We start from the raw sequence: 17,805 nt of genomic DNA, 5'->3' as shown, positions 1-17,805 counted from the left end.
TTAGACACCAAAACTGAAGAAAAAGAAGAAACTTGCTGAAAAAGAGAGTTCTCCTGAAGCAGATGAGCAAATTGATGAAGAGCAAGAAGATACCGAAGCTCCTAAAGTAAAGAAATCAAAGAAGAAAAAGCAAAAATATGAGCAGGAAGACTTAGAAAAAGAAAACACAGCAGAATCTGAGCCACAGATTAATGGCGAAAAGGTAACATTACATTCCATGAATCCATAATGTGAAAATAGCCTCTTCAGAGAGGAAGAGGACAGGGGCTCCACAGCCTCTTATTATAGGTAACAATCCTAAAAGTCAATACAGAGGACAGGAAGCCAAACCAGAACTTTGCAGGCACGGATTTTAAGGCGTTTGAAAGGGTCTGACCGGTGGTCTAAGCGGTAAAGTTTATCCTTGAGGGGTGAGCGCCAAGCTGCCAAATGGATACTTATAGGCCATGCAATGAATCTGGATTATGTAACTGTCCATAATATTTAATCTTTTCCTGAATCTGTCATTACTGATGGAGTATGTTCCTTACACATTTATGATTCTTGTTCAGATTCTGTCAGGACTTAAATGTACTGTAGATTCCAAAGCTCATTCCTGATTTTTTTTTTTTTTTTTTTTTTCACAGCTGGTGCAAGTGAGCAAGCTATTTTACAGTACAGACCAAAAGTTTGGACACCTTCTCATTTAAAGATTTTTCTGTGTTTTCATGACTTTGAAAATTGTACATTCACACTGAAGGCATCAAAACTATGAATTAACACATGTGGAATTATATACTTAACAAAAAAGTGTGAAACAACTTAAAATTTGTTTTATATTCTAGGTTCTTCAAAGTAGCCACCTTTTGCTTTGATGACTGCTTTGCACACTCTTGGCATTCTCTTGATGAGCTTCAAGAGGTAGTCACCAGAAATGGTTTTCACTTCACAGGTGTGCCCTGTCAGGTTTAATAAGTGGGATTTCTTGCCTTATAAATGGGGTTGGGACCATCAGTTGTGTTGTGCAGAAGCCTGGTGGATACACAGCTGATAGTCCTGCTGAATAGACTGTTAGCTGCTTTTTTCTTGCCATAATACAAATTCTAAGTAAAAAAAAAAAAACGAGTGGCCATCATTACTTTAAGAAATGAAGGTCAGTCAGTCTGAAAAATTGGGCAAACTTTGAAAGTGTCCCCAAGTGCAGTTACAAAAACCATCAAGCGCTACAAAGAAACTGGCTCACATGAGGAATGCCCCAGGAAAGGAAGACCAAGAGTCACCTCTGCTTCTGAGGATAAGTTTATCCGAGTCACCAGCCTCAGAAATCGCAGGTTAACAGCAGCTCAGATTAGAGACCAGGTCAATGCCACACAGAGTTCTAGCAGCAGACACATCTCTTTAACAACTGTTAAGAGGAGACTTTGTGCAGCAGGCCTTCATGGTAAAATAGCTGCTAGGAAACTACTGCTAAGGACAGGCAACAAGCAGAAGAGACTTGATTGGGCTAAAGAACACAAGGAATGGACATTACACCAGTGGAAATCTGTGCTTTGGTCTGATGAGTCCAAATTTGAGATCTTTGGTTCCAAACACCGTGTCTTTGTGTGACGCAGAAAAGGTGAACGGATGGACTCTACATGCCTGGTTCCCACCGTGAAGCATGGAGGAGGAGGTGTTATGGTGTGGGGGTGCTTTGCTGGTGACACTGTTGGGGATTTATTCAAAATTGAAGGCATACTGAACCAGCATGGCTACCACAGCATCTTGCAGCGGCATGCTATTCCATCCGGTTTGCATGTAGTTGGACCATCATTTATTTTTCAACAGGACAATGACCCCAAACACACCTCCAGGCTGTGTAAGGGCTATTTGACCAAGAAGGAGAGTGATGGGGTGCTACGCCAGATGACCTCGCCTCCACAGCCACCAGACCTGAACCCAATCGAGATGGTTTGGGGTGAGCTGGGCCGCAGAGTGAAGGCAAAAGGGCCAACAAGTGCTAAGCATCTCTGGGAACTCCTTCAAGATTGTTGGAAGACCATTTCCGGTGACTACCTCTTGAAGCTCATCAAGAGAATGCCAAGAGTGTGCAAAGCAGTCGTCAAAGCAAAAGGTGGCTACTTTGAAGAACCTAGAATATAAGACATATTTTCAGTTGTTTCACACTTTTTTGTTAAGTATATAATTCCACATGTGTTAATTCATAGTTTTGATGCCTTCAGTGTGAATGTACAATTTTCATAGTCATGAAAATACAGAAAAATCTTTAAATGAGAAGGTGTGTCCAAACTTTTGGTCTGTCTGGCTGGCCGGCCAAGGGAAAGCAGACAGCTGTGAGTTGCCGGATAAGCTCAACAGAGCTTATTAAATATTTGATGGCTATCGCTCATCACCTATGTACCTCATAGCTACATATCTCTATCTTTGCACATCTTTAACACCAAAACTTGGATTTCTGTTCTGCATGCTATTCCGGCACACGTGCAGCTCGCATTTCATCTGCGCTGCCAAGAAAAAAAAAAAGGACAGGTTTACGGGTTTTGCACACGGTCCGTGTGAAAATACTGCCATGTGCGCAGCACCGTAGATTAAAATGGGTGTGCACACAAGGACACGTGAAGGGGGCCTTAAGCTATATTGACTGGGGTAATCCATGTGGGAATCTGCTGCCACATTAGCAATCAGGATTTCAGTATAGCAGTTCTTTGAAATACACTCTTCAGATTTTCCATAAGTGAAACCCACCTATTTAACACTTTCCTGAGTTTGCGCTCTGTTACTTGTAGCAGGTAAGATTTGTAACTGACTATTCTTTCTTTTTTTTTTTCCCCATAATGTGTACCTATGTTAGAGTGGTAAACCAGCAAAAGCAAAGAAAACTCCTAAGATCGAGAATGGGAAATTGGAAACTGCAAATGACAGTGCTCCGAAGGCAAAGAAAATGAAATTGGACGCTGAGGCAGAAGAGGAGGAAACCAAATCAGACGATGAGGTATTGTCTGTCATAAAAAAAAACAACTTAAGATCCTGCTTAAAGAGAACCTGTCATGTCCCAAAAAAACGCTATTAACCTGCAGATATGTTGTTCAGCTGCAGGTTAATAGCGTTCTAAAACCGTGCGGTCGCTGCCCTGAAACACTGAGGAAATTACTTTTAGTCCTCTGGCTTTCAGTCAGAGGCGTGGATTACGTCACCGCTCAGTACATGGTTAACAGTGGTTGTAACGAACAGCTGACTTTGCACTGCTGAGCTGTCTGTAAGTCAGTACCACGGCGTTGATACAGCTGCCTCTCACTGTGTACTGATCTGTAACTGAAGTTGTGCCAGTCGCGCCTCTACTGAAAGCCAGAGGAGTAAGGATAATTTCTTACAATTTAGAACGCTATTAATCTGCAGATAGTGAGTTTTAATGTGACAGATTCCATTTAAGGTTGTCAGCCCTTATTGTGGGAAAACACTTTTATATTGGATGTTGCCTGGGGATTCAAAAATAAGCTAAATAATTTGGATGTACATTACATTGCTGCTATGAGGTACAGTGGGGAAAAAAAGTATTTAGTCAGCCACCAATTGTGCAAGTTCTCCCACTTAAAAAGATGAGGCCTGTAATTGACATTATAGGTAGACCTCAACTATGAGAGACAATATGAGAAAACAAATTCTAAAAATCACATTGTCTGATTTGGAAAGAAATTGTTTTTCAAATTTTGGTGGAAAATAAGTATTTGTTCACCTATAAAAGTTCATCTCAATACTTTGTTATATATCCTTTGTGGGAATGACATAGGTCAAACTTTTTCAGTAATTCTTCAAGGTTGGCACACACTGTTGCTGGTATGTTGGCCCATTCCTCCATGCAGATCTCCTCTAGAGCAGTGATGTTTTGGGGCTGTCGCTGGGCAACACGGACTTTCAGCTCCCTCCCAAATGTTTTCTATAGGGTTTAGATCTGGAGACTGGCTAGGCCACTCCAGGACCTTGAAATGCTTCTTATAAAGCCACTCCTTCGTTGCCCTGGCGGTGTGCTTGGGATCATTGTCATGCTGAAAGACCCAGCCTCTTCATCTTCAATGCCCTTGCTGATGGAAGGAGGTTTGCACTCAAAATCTCACGATACATGGCCCCATTCATTCTTTCATGTACATGGATCACTCATCCTGGTCCCTTGGCAGAGAAACAGCCCCAAAGCATGATGTTGCTACCCCCATGCTTCACAGTAGGTATGTTGTTCTTCAGATGCAACTCTGCATTCTTTCTCCTCCGAACACGCCGAGTTGTGTTTCTACCAAACAGTTTTACTTTGGTTTCATCTGACCATATGACATTCTCCCAATACTCTTCTGTATCCTCCAAATGCTCTCTAGCAAACTTCAGACTTGCCCGGACATGTAATGGCTTATGCAGGGGGACACGTCTGGCACTGTAGGATCTGAGTCCCTGGTGGCATGGTGTGTTACTGATGGTAGCCTGCGTAACATTGGTCCCAGCTCTCTTCAGGTCATTTACTAGGTCCCCCAGTGTGGTTCTGGGATTTTTGCTCACCGTTCTTGAGATCATTTTGACCCCACGGGGTGAGATCTTGTGTGGAGCCCCAGATCGAGGGAGATTATCAGTGAGTGGTTTTGTATGTCTTCCATTTTCTAATTATTGCTCCCACAGTTGATTTCTTCACACCAAGCTGCTTGCCTATTGCAGATTCAGTCTTCCCAGCCTGGTGCAGGGCTACAATTTTCTTTCTGGTGTTCTTCGACAGCTCTTTGGTCTTCACCATAGTGGAGTTTGGAGTGTGACTGAGGTTGCGGACAGGTGTCTTTTATATTGATAACAAGTTCAAACATGTGCCAGTACTACAGGTAATGAGTGGAGGACAGAGGAGCCTCTTCAATAAGAAGTTACAGGTCTGTGAGAGCCAGAAATCTTGCTTGTTTGTAGGTGACCAAATACTTATTTCTCTATCGTTTCATTGGGGGACACAGGACCATGGTGTATGCTGCTGTCGCTAGGAGGTTGACACTAGGCAAAAAAGGGAAAATGGCTCCTCCTCCGCAGTATGCACCCACCTACAGGCACCGAGCTCACCAGTTTAAGCTTAGTGTCTGTAGGAGGTAGACCTGGATCTTCTCAGATCCAACCCTGTTGTGTTTATTAATCCTTGTTTTTTCTCTTTCAGATATAGCTATTCGGGCTAACAGGGGACACTGCATCCCCTGTTAACCCACAAGCGACCGAGAGAGCAATGTGGCTACCCCCACATCGCCCCCACTCGGACCCGCCGGGCAGGACTTATCCCCTGCCACCTTAGGGTGTCTCAGGGTGATTTCGGTGGCCAGTCCTAGCCTGTTCCCCACCCCAGCCCCCTCCTCGGAGCGGCCTGGGAGGGAGACGGTGGTCCCTGTGGGTGACCTTCCCCCAGTTTTCTGAGGTTGACACCGTCTCCTGCACTGTCCAGGACCGGACAGTGCGGGAAGGAGGAAAAGCCAGGATCCCCCCCCCCTCCCTATCCAGGAAGGCATCCTGAGACCATCCTCAGAAGGAGAAAGGGAGAGACTATTCCCGGACCCGCTAAGACAGGTACTCCCTGTCTCACAGCTATAGGTCCCACTCCCCCGGCGTTACCTGCCCTTCTCCCCCCTCCCCCTCTCACCAAACATGGCGCTTAACAGCGCTTCCCTGGGCCACTTCCTCCTTCTTCTTCACTTATGCGCGGCAAATCTGCCGCACTATCCTCCGTCGGGGGGGGGGGCGTGTCCGGTGGGCGGTCCCGCTCCGACGGCTATATGCCCCCTTCTATTTGACCAACCAGGGCCGAGGAGCATAATGACGCTTCCGTCACGCCCTCGAGCCTTCCGCAGACCTATCAACGAGGGCCTTTCAAGCCCGCCCCCCTTCCCATCTGCCTATCGGAGCCTCGTCGCGCTCCGTCATCAACGCAGCGTCCTCTGCTCCTCCCACTACACCGACGCCATCGCTCTGCCGCACGCAGCTCCCTACTCCGTCGGCACCTACTGTAACCCCCTCCAGCCTCACCTTCGGAGCCTTTCAGGGGGACACGGGACCGCTTCTCTGCAGGATCAGGTAGGCTCTGTCCTGACACGACCCCCACCTTTTCCTGCCCACAGCGCCCTCCTCTGCAGTATCCCTGGTCAGGCACATATGCCCAAACCCAGGGAGCTCTGTCTGTCCCTCTCACATTGTCACATACTACGCCTGTGCTCTTTGCGGTACTAAGTGGCCCGCAGGTCTCACTACGGCCTTCTGCTTGACCTGCAAACCTCCCGCCATGCTTGCACCCCAAGATCCCCCCCCCCCCGCCGCTCAGGACGAGGTAACCCCCTCCCCTCCGGAGTGGGCTGTTGCTATGTCACAGTCTGTCTCTGACCTCACCAAGGTTTCTCAATCTCTGGTGCAGGTCTTAGAACGCTTGCCAGAACGTTTGCCTATGTTATCCACGGCCACCAGCGCTCCGAACATCCCCACAGACGATTCGCAGGCACCCCTGCCCCCTCCTCACAGGGGCAGACTGACGGCATGTTCTCAGAAACGGACTCACACAAGCTCATCCTCCAGCTCTCCAGACTCCAAGATGCTCCCTGCGTCTCACACCTCTTTCCCGGAGGTCGCCCCAGGATCTAACTCTGCTTCAGATTCAGACTCTGGTTCTGACACAGACCAGTATTCCAAAATCCAGGATATCATAGACAGCCTTATAACTGCTGTCAATCAGACTCTGCATGTTACAGAAGACGAGAGCCCTTCCCGAGACTACTCCGTTTCCTTCAAAAAGATTAAGCGTCCTGCACGCACTTTTTCTACCCATGCAGAATTTGACAGTGTTTTTCAAAGGCAGTGGGAGCATCCAGAAAAGTGCTTTACAGGAAAGAAACAGTTAAACGTCCTATACCCCTTTAACCATGACCTTGTCAGCAAATGGACGGAGTCCCCATCTGTGGACCCTTCCGTCTCTCGCCTTTCCGCCAAGACGGTACTGTCTCTTCCGGACGGTTCCTCCATTAAGGATACCATGGATAGACAGGTTGAGGCCCTCACTAAGTCAGCCTTTGAGGCTGCGGGCACCTCCCTTTGCCCTTCCTTCGCCTCAACTTGGGTATCAAAAGCGGTGTCCGCATGGGTCAAACAGCTCAGACAGGGCATCCTAGCAGGGGCCTCCCTGGACGATCTGGCCGACTTAGCTGATCAGATCGGCCACGCTGGAAAATATCTACTAACGGCGTCCCTCGACTCCGCTGCATGCTCAGCCCGGGTTTCCAGTAATCTTGTTGCCTTACGTAGAATTCTTTGGCTTAAAGCCTGGAACGCCGACCCGGCTTCCAAAAGATCTCTAACTAGTCTTCCTTTTCAAGGTTCCAGGCTGTTTGGATCCAAGCTAGACCAGATCATCTCTGATGCTACTGGCGGTAAAAGCACCTCTCTCCCCCAGCCCAGACCCAAATGCCCTTTTCCTAGGAGATTCCCCCTTCAGTTCCGGCCCTTTCGTCATTTCGCTCAACCAAACCCCTCCTCTCAACCGGACCGTACTCCAGCACAGCGGGACAGTCGTAAGCCCTCCTTTAGGCCCACGCCTAACTGGCGCCCAAAGAGTCGCTCCTCCAAGTCCTCTGGATCACGATCACGATCCAACAGGTTTTCCTCAGCATGATGGGTCACTCCCACCTGGGACTTCTCCCAGGGCCGTCTCCTTCTGTTCAGATTCTTGGCTCTTGGCAATAGAAGATGCCTGGGTCAAAGAAATTGTTACTTCCGGCTACAAAATAGAGTTCAACTCCAGCCCACCCCCACGTTTTCTCAGGTCCCGCCCCCCGCAACCATCTCTGCTCCCCGGTTTCCTTCAAGCCATCACCTACCTTCTGCGCTCAGGAGCCATAGTCCCGGTTCCCTTTCAGGAAAGGTTTTCCGGTTTTTACTCAAATCTCTTCGTCGTCCCAAAAAAAAGGACGGCTCACTGCGTCCGATTCTGGACCTCAAACAGCTAAACCGACATGTATGCATCCGACAGTTCAGGATGGAGTCCCTCAGGTCGGTAATAGCCTCGATGGAAACCGAGGAATATCTATGTTCTGTGGACATTCAGGATGCATACCTTCACATCCCAATCTGCGCGTCACATCAGAAGTTCCTTCGCTTTTCCTTCAGGAACGCGCATTACCAATTCACTGCCCTCCCCTTCGGCCTCGCCACAGCCCCGAGGGTTTTCACGAAGGTGATGGCGACAGTTATGGCCATTCTTCGAACAAGGGGAATTGTAATCATCCCCTACCTCGACGACCTGTTGATCAAAGGCCCCACGTTCAGGGACTGTCTCCACAGTCTCCAGATCACCTTGAACACACTCTCCCGGTTAGGCTGGCTGATCAACACGGACAAATCCTCCCTGGTCCCATCCCAACGCTTAACCTTCCTAGAGATGCAGTTTGACACGACCCGTGCCCGGGTCCTCCTTCCGAGGGAAAAGATAAACTCTCTACGACAAGGAATCCACATCCTCTCTGACCCAAGTCCACACTCCCTTCGCCTATGCATGAGTGTCCTGGGAAAGATGGTAGCAGCCATGGAGGTAGTTCCGTTTGCCCAGTTCCATACCCGGCCTCTTCAACTAGCCCTTCTCTCAGCTTGGGACAAGAATCCGTCATCTCTAGATCGATGCATCAAGTTACCTCGTCAAGTAAGACGGTCGCTTAGCTGGTGGTCCCGTCCTTCTTCCTTCAGACCCTGGAGATCATTCCTTCCGCTTCGCTGGCAGGTGGTCACGACCGATGCCAGTCTCATCGGTTGGGGGGCAGTTTTTTGACAACACACGGTCCAGGGCCGGTGGAGTCCCCACGAAGTCTCCCTTCCCATCAACATTCTGGAGATAAGGGCGATTTACCTGGCGTTGCGTCACTGGCAGAAGATCCTGGCAGGGTTCCCAGTCCGTGTACAATCGGACAATGCCACGGCCGTGGCATACATAAACCATCAGGGAGGAACGTGCAGCAAGCCCGTTTTAAAAGAGGTGGCAAGAATGCTACTTTGGGCCGAGAAGACTGTCCCGGCAATCTCAGCAGTCCACATTCCAGGGGTCGACAATTGGGCGGCCGACTTCCTCAGTTGGCAGGGCCTCGCCTCATGAGAATGGTCTCTCCATCCCGAGGTGTTTCACCAAATCTGCTTACGGTGGGGCACGCCGGACGTAGACCTCATGGCGTCCCGGTTAAACCACAAGGTTCCGTCATTTGTAGCTCGGTCCCGCAATCCGCTAGCAATCGCCCAGGACGTGCTAGTCATATCATGGTCACAGTTCCAACTGCCCTATCTCTTTCCACCTCTACCTTTGATCCCTCGAGTCATCAAAAAGGTCAAGACAGAGGGAGTACCAGTTCTCCTAGTAGCCCCAGATTGGCCCAGACGCGTCTGGTACGCAGATCTGGTAAATCTGCTTGTAGACTCCCCCTGGAGACTACCAGACCGTCCGGACCTCCTCTCTCAGGGTCCTATTCTTCATCAGAGTTCTCGTTTTCTGAATTTAATGGTATGGCCGTTGAGGCCATGGTGTTGAAGACTGCGGGCTTTACTGACCATGTCATTCAGACCCTAATTAACGCCAGAAAACCCGCTACCTCGCGCATATACCACAGAACTTGGAGAGCCTTTCTTCATCACTGCGAACAGGAGCAGCTGACTCCTATGTCTTTTTCTTTGCCAGTCATTTTGGCTTTTCTTCAGTCTGGCCTAGAGGTGGGACTCTCTCTCAGCACTCTCAAAGGCCAAGTTTCGGCCTTGTCCATTTTATTCCAACGTAACTTAGCTTGCCGTCCTCAGGTCAAGACGTTTCTACAAGGGGTGGCCCACCTGGCGCCCCCCTAGCGCCCTCCAGTGGAACCATGGGACCTTAATATGGTCCTAAGCATCCTACAACAGCCTCCGTTTGAACCCTTTCAGGACATTCCAGCCTCTCTCCTTTCCTGGAAGGTGGCCTTTCTGGTGGCTGTTACCTCTATTAGAAGGGTTGCAGAACTCGCAGCCCTCTTGTCGGTCGCCTTTTCTGGTATTCCATCAAGACAAAGTAGTGCTCAGGCCGGTGCCTTCCTTTTTGCCAAAGGTGGTTTCCGCTTTTCACATTAATGAGGACATTGTTTTGCCTTTCTTTTGCCCTGCTCCAGTGCATCCACGGGAGAAGTCTCTGCACAAACTGGACCTGGTCAGAGCTCTACGTGTGTACCTTTCTAGAACGGCCTCCCTTCGGTGCTCGGATGCCCTTTTTGTCATCCCTGAGGGGCATCGCTAGGGTCTCCCTGCTTCCAAGTCAACCATCGCCCGTTGGATACGTTCGACCATCTTGGAGGCACATCGCATCTCGGGCAAACCTCCCCCTCCTGGAGTAAGGGCTCACTCCACCAGGGCGGTGGGGGCCTCTTGGGCGGTTCGCCATCAGGCTTCAGCCTCTCAAATCTGCAAGGCCGCAACGTGGTCTTCACTCCACACCTTTTCAAGATTTTACAAGGTCCACACTTATTCTTCGGCTGATGCCAGTCTTGGACGGAAGGTCCTGCAGGCGGCAGTTGCCGCAGTCTGACCTAGTCTGTGACTATCTTCTGTTCTCCCACACAGGGGACTGCTTTGGGACGTCCCATGGTCCTGTGTCCCCCCCCCCAATAAAGCGATAGAGGGATTTTTGGTACTGACCGTAAAATCTTTCTTGGAGCCTTCATTGGGGGACACGGCACCCTCCCTGTTTTTGGACATATGTCCAGTTGGCCCTGTTGGGCATCTCATTTAGTTTTCGCGGTTGTGCCCCTTTGGGCATTACATAGTTGGTTTTTATTGTGCTTCTCCTACTGCTCTAGCCACTAACTGGTGAGCTTGGTGCCTGTAGGTGGGTGCATACTGCGGAGGAGGAGATATTTTCCTTTTTTTGCCTAGTGTCAACCTCCTAGCGACAGCAGCATACACCATGGTCCTGTGTCCCCCAATGAAGGCTCCAAGAAAGATTTTACGGTGAGTACCAACAATCCCTCTTTTCCTCCAAAATTTGAAAAAATTTCTTTCCAAATCAGACAATGTGATTTTCAGGATTTGCTTTCTCATTCTGTCTCTCATAGTTGAGGTCTACCTATGATGTCAATTACAGGCCTCTCATCTTTTTGTGGGAGAACTTGCACAATTGGTGGCTGACTAAATACTTTGTTTCCCCCGCTGTATATAAAGGCTGGCAGAGGCCACTAGAGCTGGCCAGGATTCAATGATCACTAACAGTTTCCGAGTCGTCCAAAGTGATCAGACATTTATCCACCGTTTAAGTAGCAGGGAGCAGATTGGCGTAGTCGCTGATGTAGTAATGCCCACTGCGCCCTGCTCAGCACATTCGTGCTGTATGTATGGCATCAATCAAGGAGCAATGGGTGTGATTATTAACTACTGCAGCAGATTATTGCCGCTGCTGCAATAAGGTATTTACATGCACTGTACCAGCATGGGTTTAAGGAAAATCCTCACGACAGGTGAGACTCCGTGGGAAAAGTGTTCATTGTGACATTCAATATATATATAAAAATAATTATACACATTCATATTTTTAATTTTTTACAGGAGACAGCCTTGGAGAAAATAGAAGGCGACTTTTCTAAATTTCCTATTAGTCAAGAAACCATTACAAATCTGAAAGGTAAAACTCTTGTTTATTGGCTTGGCTGTATTCACACGTCTGTTGCTTACCAGCTAATACAGTAGTAATATTTGAATCCCTATAGGTTCCTTCTTTCACTTGAAGGAGGAGAAAAAGATCATAGGCTTATAAATATGACGGCTTGTTTATTGCAGAGCGAGTTGTAGTTGTGAATGACATAATTTAATTTTACCATATAATGTACTGAAAAAATGATGCACTTGAATTTTTGTCCAAATTTGGGGAAAAAAAATTCAATTCTACCATTTCTTTTTTTTTTTTTTTTTTTTTTTTATTTGCGGCGCTCATTGTGTGGTAAAATTGCCCAGGTAATGTGATTCTGCAAGTCAGTACAAATACCCATTTTGTCCAATTATATTTTTATCTTTTAGTCTACAATATATAGGGAAAATCGTGGCTCTCAAAAAGAGCTCAGCCTGACTGCCATGGTGAACCATTGGTCCCCTACAATATTGTTGTGGGGGCCAATGTGTGCTTGCACCAGCAATGACAATATTTAAATGCTGCTGTCAGAAATTGGTAGCTTTTAAATGGTTAATCTGCTGTGATGGAAGTAAGCTCTGGTCACTGCCATTACAATATACAGCAACGGGGATTGTAGAAATAACTACACAAAAGTAAATATAAATACAAGCAGGTGTAGTGCTATAGGAACTTTAAAACTTAACGTTTATTACCATTAAATAAAATATGTGCAAAATGCAAGGACCTAAAAACACAGTTTGACTGTCTGTGATATAGAATAGCCAAAAGAACTTCCATATATTGTTACTTCCAGAGATATAAATATGTCATATAAGCATATTGTATCTCTAACACAAACCAAGGAAAAAATGGCAAATAAGAAATTGTGGAGCCCGCGGTACACTATATCAACTTATTGTACCCCAAAAAAGGAGAACATGAAAACACTCGCCCTGAGATATGGGAACATGAAAACACTCACCCTACCAGTGGTGACCATTTAACTTTGTTATGTATAGAAATGGAACATCCTCACCAATTTTGATATCTGTTCCTGCTCTGACTTCAGAGGGGGCTCCATATGATGGAGGTGAACCGAAACTCATGAGGTCACCAACCAAATACCGCTCCCCAGATGCCGCTCCCGACGCGTTTCTTAGCCTTAGCTATTCATCAGGGGAAAAGGGAAGAGGACATGCGGTATGCACGCTGCCCAAAATCGCGCAGCTTATTCACCAGACAGCGCTACTTAACGTTCTAATAGATCCTATTTTAAATCCTAGTCGCGCTCTGTTCATAATCGTGTCACTTCCGGTTCCGGTCACCTGACATCCGGTATGTGGAACGCAGATGCCGGCCGTGACACGCAAGCGTCACTTCCGGTGTGCGTGTCATAGACATGATGAAATCGCACACAACGGAGCGACGGCCAGGGGGCACGCAGGATCGCCAATTGACATCCTACATTGGATGGCACCATAGAAAAACTCCCATCCATAAGTACCCCAGACCGGGGCAAGTGTCCAGAGCATATAGTAGCCGACACTCATCCAGGCTACTCATCCAGGCCGACACTCATCCAGGCACATACCATATGTACCGCGGTATATATAACCGCGTCCATTCTGCCCCAGTGGTAAAAAGGCTGAAAATACTTCATAGGTCCAGAAACGCACAGTGAAGCTATGGCCCGGCCCCTAGAGCGCACTTGAGACCCAAATAAAAAATTATGATGAAAAAAATGTAAAGGTAAAAATGAAAATATGAATATGTGACAAAAACAAAAATATGAAATGAAGGGGGGTATGAAGAGATGCGAGGGAGCATGAAGGGTAAATGGGGAGGGACCGCACCTCACAAAAATGAAGAGCTAGAGAGATTCATGTGGGGGGCAAAGGGACCTATGAAAGCCCTATTAAGCAGCTAGAGTAATATCCCTACCTGACAGTGGAGGTTGGCACCCTATAAACCTGCGCAAATGGCGCCCCCCACTCCTCGACGGCTGTCCCTACACTCCTCTCCCTAATTCACCCTACATTATAGGAATGGCCTGTATGACAGCTGCTCATTAAGGCCGTAGGGAGCCACTGTCCGCAGTCTAAAGATCCACTTCGTCTCTCTTTGCAGGATCAGTTTGTCCCAGTCGCCCCCTCTTGGTGGGGCCGTAACTTTGTCAATTCCCATGAAACGTATTATATCCCTACTGTTCGGGTGTATGTTGTTCACATGTTTCGCCAGGGGGGTATCTCTTTTCAGGACAATATCCCTTTGGTGCTCCCCTACTCTTCTTCTCAATTCTCTCCTTGTTTTCCCCACATATTCCATTCCGCAGACACATTTAGCCATATAGATAATTCCTTTGGATCTACAATTAATGAAATGTTTGACAACAAATGTTTTTCCAGTGACATTACTTGTGAAGTCTTTCCCTTGCGTGATAACTTTACATGATACGCATCCACTGCATCTAAAACAGCCGATTATGGGACTTTTCAAACTTTTGTTCCCCATATGGCCCATATAGTGACTGTGGACCAATCTGTCCCTAAGGGATCTACCCTTTTTATAGGTAATCATAGGTCTTGAATCGACCACGTCACCAATATCCTCGTCCATTAGTAAAATCGGCCAATGTTTTTGTAGTATCCTACGGACTGTATATGACTGATTGGTGAAAGTAGTGATGAGTCTGCAGAAAGTGTTGTCCTTATCCACATTTGGGGATGGGTGTAACAAGGAGGAGCGGTCCCTAACCAGAGTTCCCCCATAGGCCTCAGCTATCACCTTCTTTGGATAACCCCTCTCATAGAATCTTTGACAAAGATCGATGGCCTGGGCTCTAAAACTGGCATCGTCCGAGCAGTTCCTCCGGACCCTCATGAATTGCCCCTTCGGTATGCCCCTCTTAAGCGGGACTGGATGGTTGCTTTCCCACCTGAGGAGAGAGTTCGAGGCGGTTGTTTTCCTATATGTACTGGTCTCTATCCCTCCATCCTTCCCTATCCGTATCAAAATGTCCAGGAAGGGCAACTCGTGGGGGTCAAACTCAAAAGTGAAATGCAGGTTAAGGTCATTATGATTAAGCCTTTCCACGAGGTTTCCAAAGGATGTTTTATCCCCTTTCCACAGAACTAGGACGTCGTCGATATATCGAACCCATAACAAGATATTTTCACCACCTACAATGGGGATGTCTCCAAACACCACGGTTTCCTCCCACCAACCCAGGTACAAATTGGCATACAATGGGGCAACAGGGCTCCCCATCGCAGTACCCCTGAGTTGGTGGAAGTACTTCCCACCGAAGAGGAACACATTTTTTGTCAAGCAAAACTGAAGGGCCTTCATCACAAAGTGATTGTGTCGCTCAAATTGTTTGCCTCTCCCCATAAGGAAAAAGCGTATCGCCTCCAAACCCCTATCATGGGGTATTGAGGAGTATAGTGACTCAACATCGATGCTAGCTAGAGTCACGTCTTTATCAACTGTCATACCTTCTAGTTTGCGAAGCAGGTCATTGGTGTCACCGATAAATGAGTTCAAGCTTAAGACAAAGGGTTTAAGTACCTTCTCCAAATATATTCCCAGATTTTGGGTTAGATTGTTTATTCCCGATATTATGGGTCGTCCCTTCAGTGGGTTCAGGCCCTTATGTACCTTTGGAAGACTATAGAAGGTGGACATAACTGGATGGGTTGGACAGATAAAATCTCTCTCCTGTTTATTTAAGGTCCCATCCCTCATAGCCTCATTTGCCAATTCCTCCAATTCTTGAGAGAATCTCCTCGTGGGGTCCGCCTTTAATGTGCTATAACACTCCTTAACATTTAGTATTACACTGCACATCAAATAGTACTTGCTGGTATCCATGATCACCACGTTACCCCCTTTATCTGAAGGTTTTATGGTGATCTGTTCATCATTTTCTAGTGACCTCAATGCCTGCATCTCACAACGAGTGAAATTGTGTCTAAACCGTCTGGAATCATTTTCAAGGTCCCTCAAGTCTTTAGTCACCATGTTCAAAAATACATCAATGGGACTCAAATCACTCTGTGGAGGTGGCATTTTGGTACTCTTCAGTTTCAGATTGGTGAATGGACCATTACCCTCAAGGTTTGGATCAACATCACCGAGGTGAAAAAGGGTTCTAATGTCAGGTAGGAGTTCTTCACGAACCCCCAATTCCGCGCATGCCTGTTTATCAATCTTAATGTAGTGCTTGTGCCACTTCAACTTGCGCACAAACAAATTTACGTCCTTTATAACCTCAAAGGAATTATAATCTTGCTCTAGCTGCTTAATAGGGCTTTCATAGGTCCCTTTGCCCCCCACATGAATCTCTCTAGCTCTTCATTTTTGTGAGGCGCAGTCCCTCCCCATTTACCCTTCATGCTCCCTCGCATCTCTTCATACCCCCCTTCCTTTCATATTTTTGTTTTTGTCACATATTCATATTTTCATTTTTACCTTTACATTTTTTTCATCATAATTTTTTATTTGGGTCTCAAGTGCGCTCTAGGGGCCGGGCCATAGCTTCACTGTGCGGTTCTGGACCTATGAAGTATTTTCAGCCTTTTTACCACTGGGGCAGAATGGACGCGGTTATATATACCGCGGTACATATGGTATGTGCCTGGATGAGTGTCGGCCTGGATGAGTAGCCTGGATGAGTGTCGGCTACTATATGCTCTGGACACTTGCCCCGGTCTGGGGTACTTATGGATGGGAGTTTTTCTATGGTGCCATCCAATGTAGGATGTCAATTGGCGATCCTGCGTGCCCCCTGGCCGTCGCTCCGTTGTGTGCGATTTCATCATGTCTATGACACGCACACCGGAAGTGACGCTTGCGTGTCACGGCCGGCATCTGCGTTCCACATACCGGATGTCAGGTGACCGGAACCGGAAGTGACACGATTATGAACAGAGCGCGACTAGGATTTAAAATAGGATCTATTAGAACGTTAAGTAGCGCTGTCTGGTGAATAAGCTGCGCGATTTTGGGCAGCGTGCATACCGCATGTCCTCTTCCCTTTTCCCCTGATGAATAGCTAAGGCTAAGAAACGCGTCGGGAGCGGCATCTGGGGAGCGGTATTTGGTTGGTGACCTCATGAGTTTCGGTTCACCTCCATCATATGGAGCCCCCTCTGAAGTCAGAGCAGGAACAGATATCAAAATTGGTGAGGATGTTCCATTTCTATACATAACAAAGTTAAATGGTCACCACTGGTAGGGTGAGTGTTTTCATGTTCCCATATCTCAGGGCGAGTGTTTTCATGTTCTCCTTTTTTGGGGTACAATAAGTTGATATAGTGTACCGCGGGCTCCACTATTTCTTATTTGCCATTTTTTCCTTGGTTTGTGTTAGAGATACAATATGCTTATATGACATATATTTATATCTCTGGAAGTAACAATATATGGAAGTTCTTTTGGCTATTCTATATCACAGACAGTCAAACTGTGTGTTTTTAGGTCCTTGCATTTTGCACATATTTTATTTAATGGTAATAAACGTTAAGTTTTAACTCACTGCCATTACAGTCAGATGATGTCTGTGTGACACAGACTGAATTTGCCTGGTATAAAGCTGACTCTGCTCCTGAGTCGAATTCACTTTTAATCAACCCATGATGAAAATGTACATCATGGGCTGTTAAATGGTTAATTTGTCGGTTTGAGCTTTCTTACACAGAACTTGTATGTAACACTGGAGCTGTAGGAACTCCAGCCTTTTTGTATCATCAGTTATTGTAAATGGGGTTTTGTTAAACTATTTTATTAATATCCCCCCCGCAAACCTGCTTGTGTACTTGTAGAATTAACTTGTTACTCAGCAGTAGGGTAAAGATTTGTAGTAATCTCATTCCATTTGTCTTGTTTTCCAGCTAAAGGAGTCGCTTACCTGTTTCCTATCCAGTCCAAAACCTTCCATACAGCTTACAGTGGTAAGGATGTCGTAGTCCAGGCTCGCACTGGTACTGGCAAAACCTTGTCCTTTGCAATCCCTGTGATCGAGAGACTAATTCAAGATAAAAACCCATTAATGCAAGGACGATCACCCCGGGTAAGACTTGTCTTGTATGGATCTGTTCTCACATGCAGCTAGGAATCGTTTGGATGCTTTGTATATGAATCAAATTTTTGGTCTAGAATCTGGTAGCAATTCTGCTTGGATG

At 46.9% G+C, this 17,805-nt stretch overlaps 1 protein-coding gene across 1 annotated transcript in view; it reads left to right on the top strand.

Moving 5' to 3' along the window:
- DDX21 (DExD-box helicase 21) overlaps window positions 1–17,805 on the top strand; it is a 31,182-nt gene that overhangs the window by 6,709 nt on the left and 6,668 nt on the right. The window contains exons 3-6 of the mRNA XM_073685621.1: window positions 5–202; window positions 2,831–2,971; window positions 11,563–11,638; window positions 17,515–17,693. Of these exons, the coding sequence (XP_073541722.1) occupies window positions 5–202; window positions 2,831–2,971; window positions 11,563–11,638; window positions 17,515–17,693 (594 nt within the window). The remainder of the gene's footprint in view (window positions 1–4; window positions 203–2,830; window positions 2,972–11,562; window positions 11,639–17,514; window positions 17,694–17,805) is intronic.

This window comes from Phyllobates terribilis, unplaced genomic scaffold (assembly GCF_046119375.1).
Source record: "Phyllobates terribilis strain yellow unplaced genomic scaffold, ASM4611937v1 Scaffold_5__5_contigs__length_657084704, whole genome shotgun sequence".
Lineage (NCBI taxonomy): Eukaryota > Metazoa > Chordata > Amphibia > Anura > Dendrobatidae > Phyllobates > Phyllobates terribilis.
Note: the sequence above shows the minus strand (reverse complement) of the source record. Positions and strands in the feature narration are given on the sequence as shown.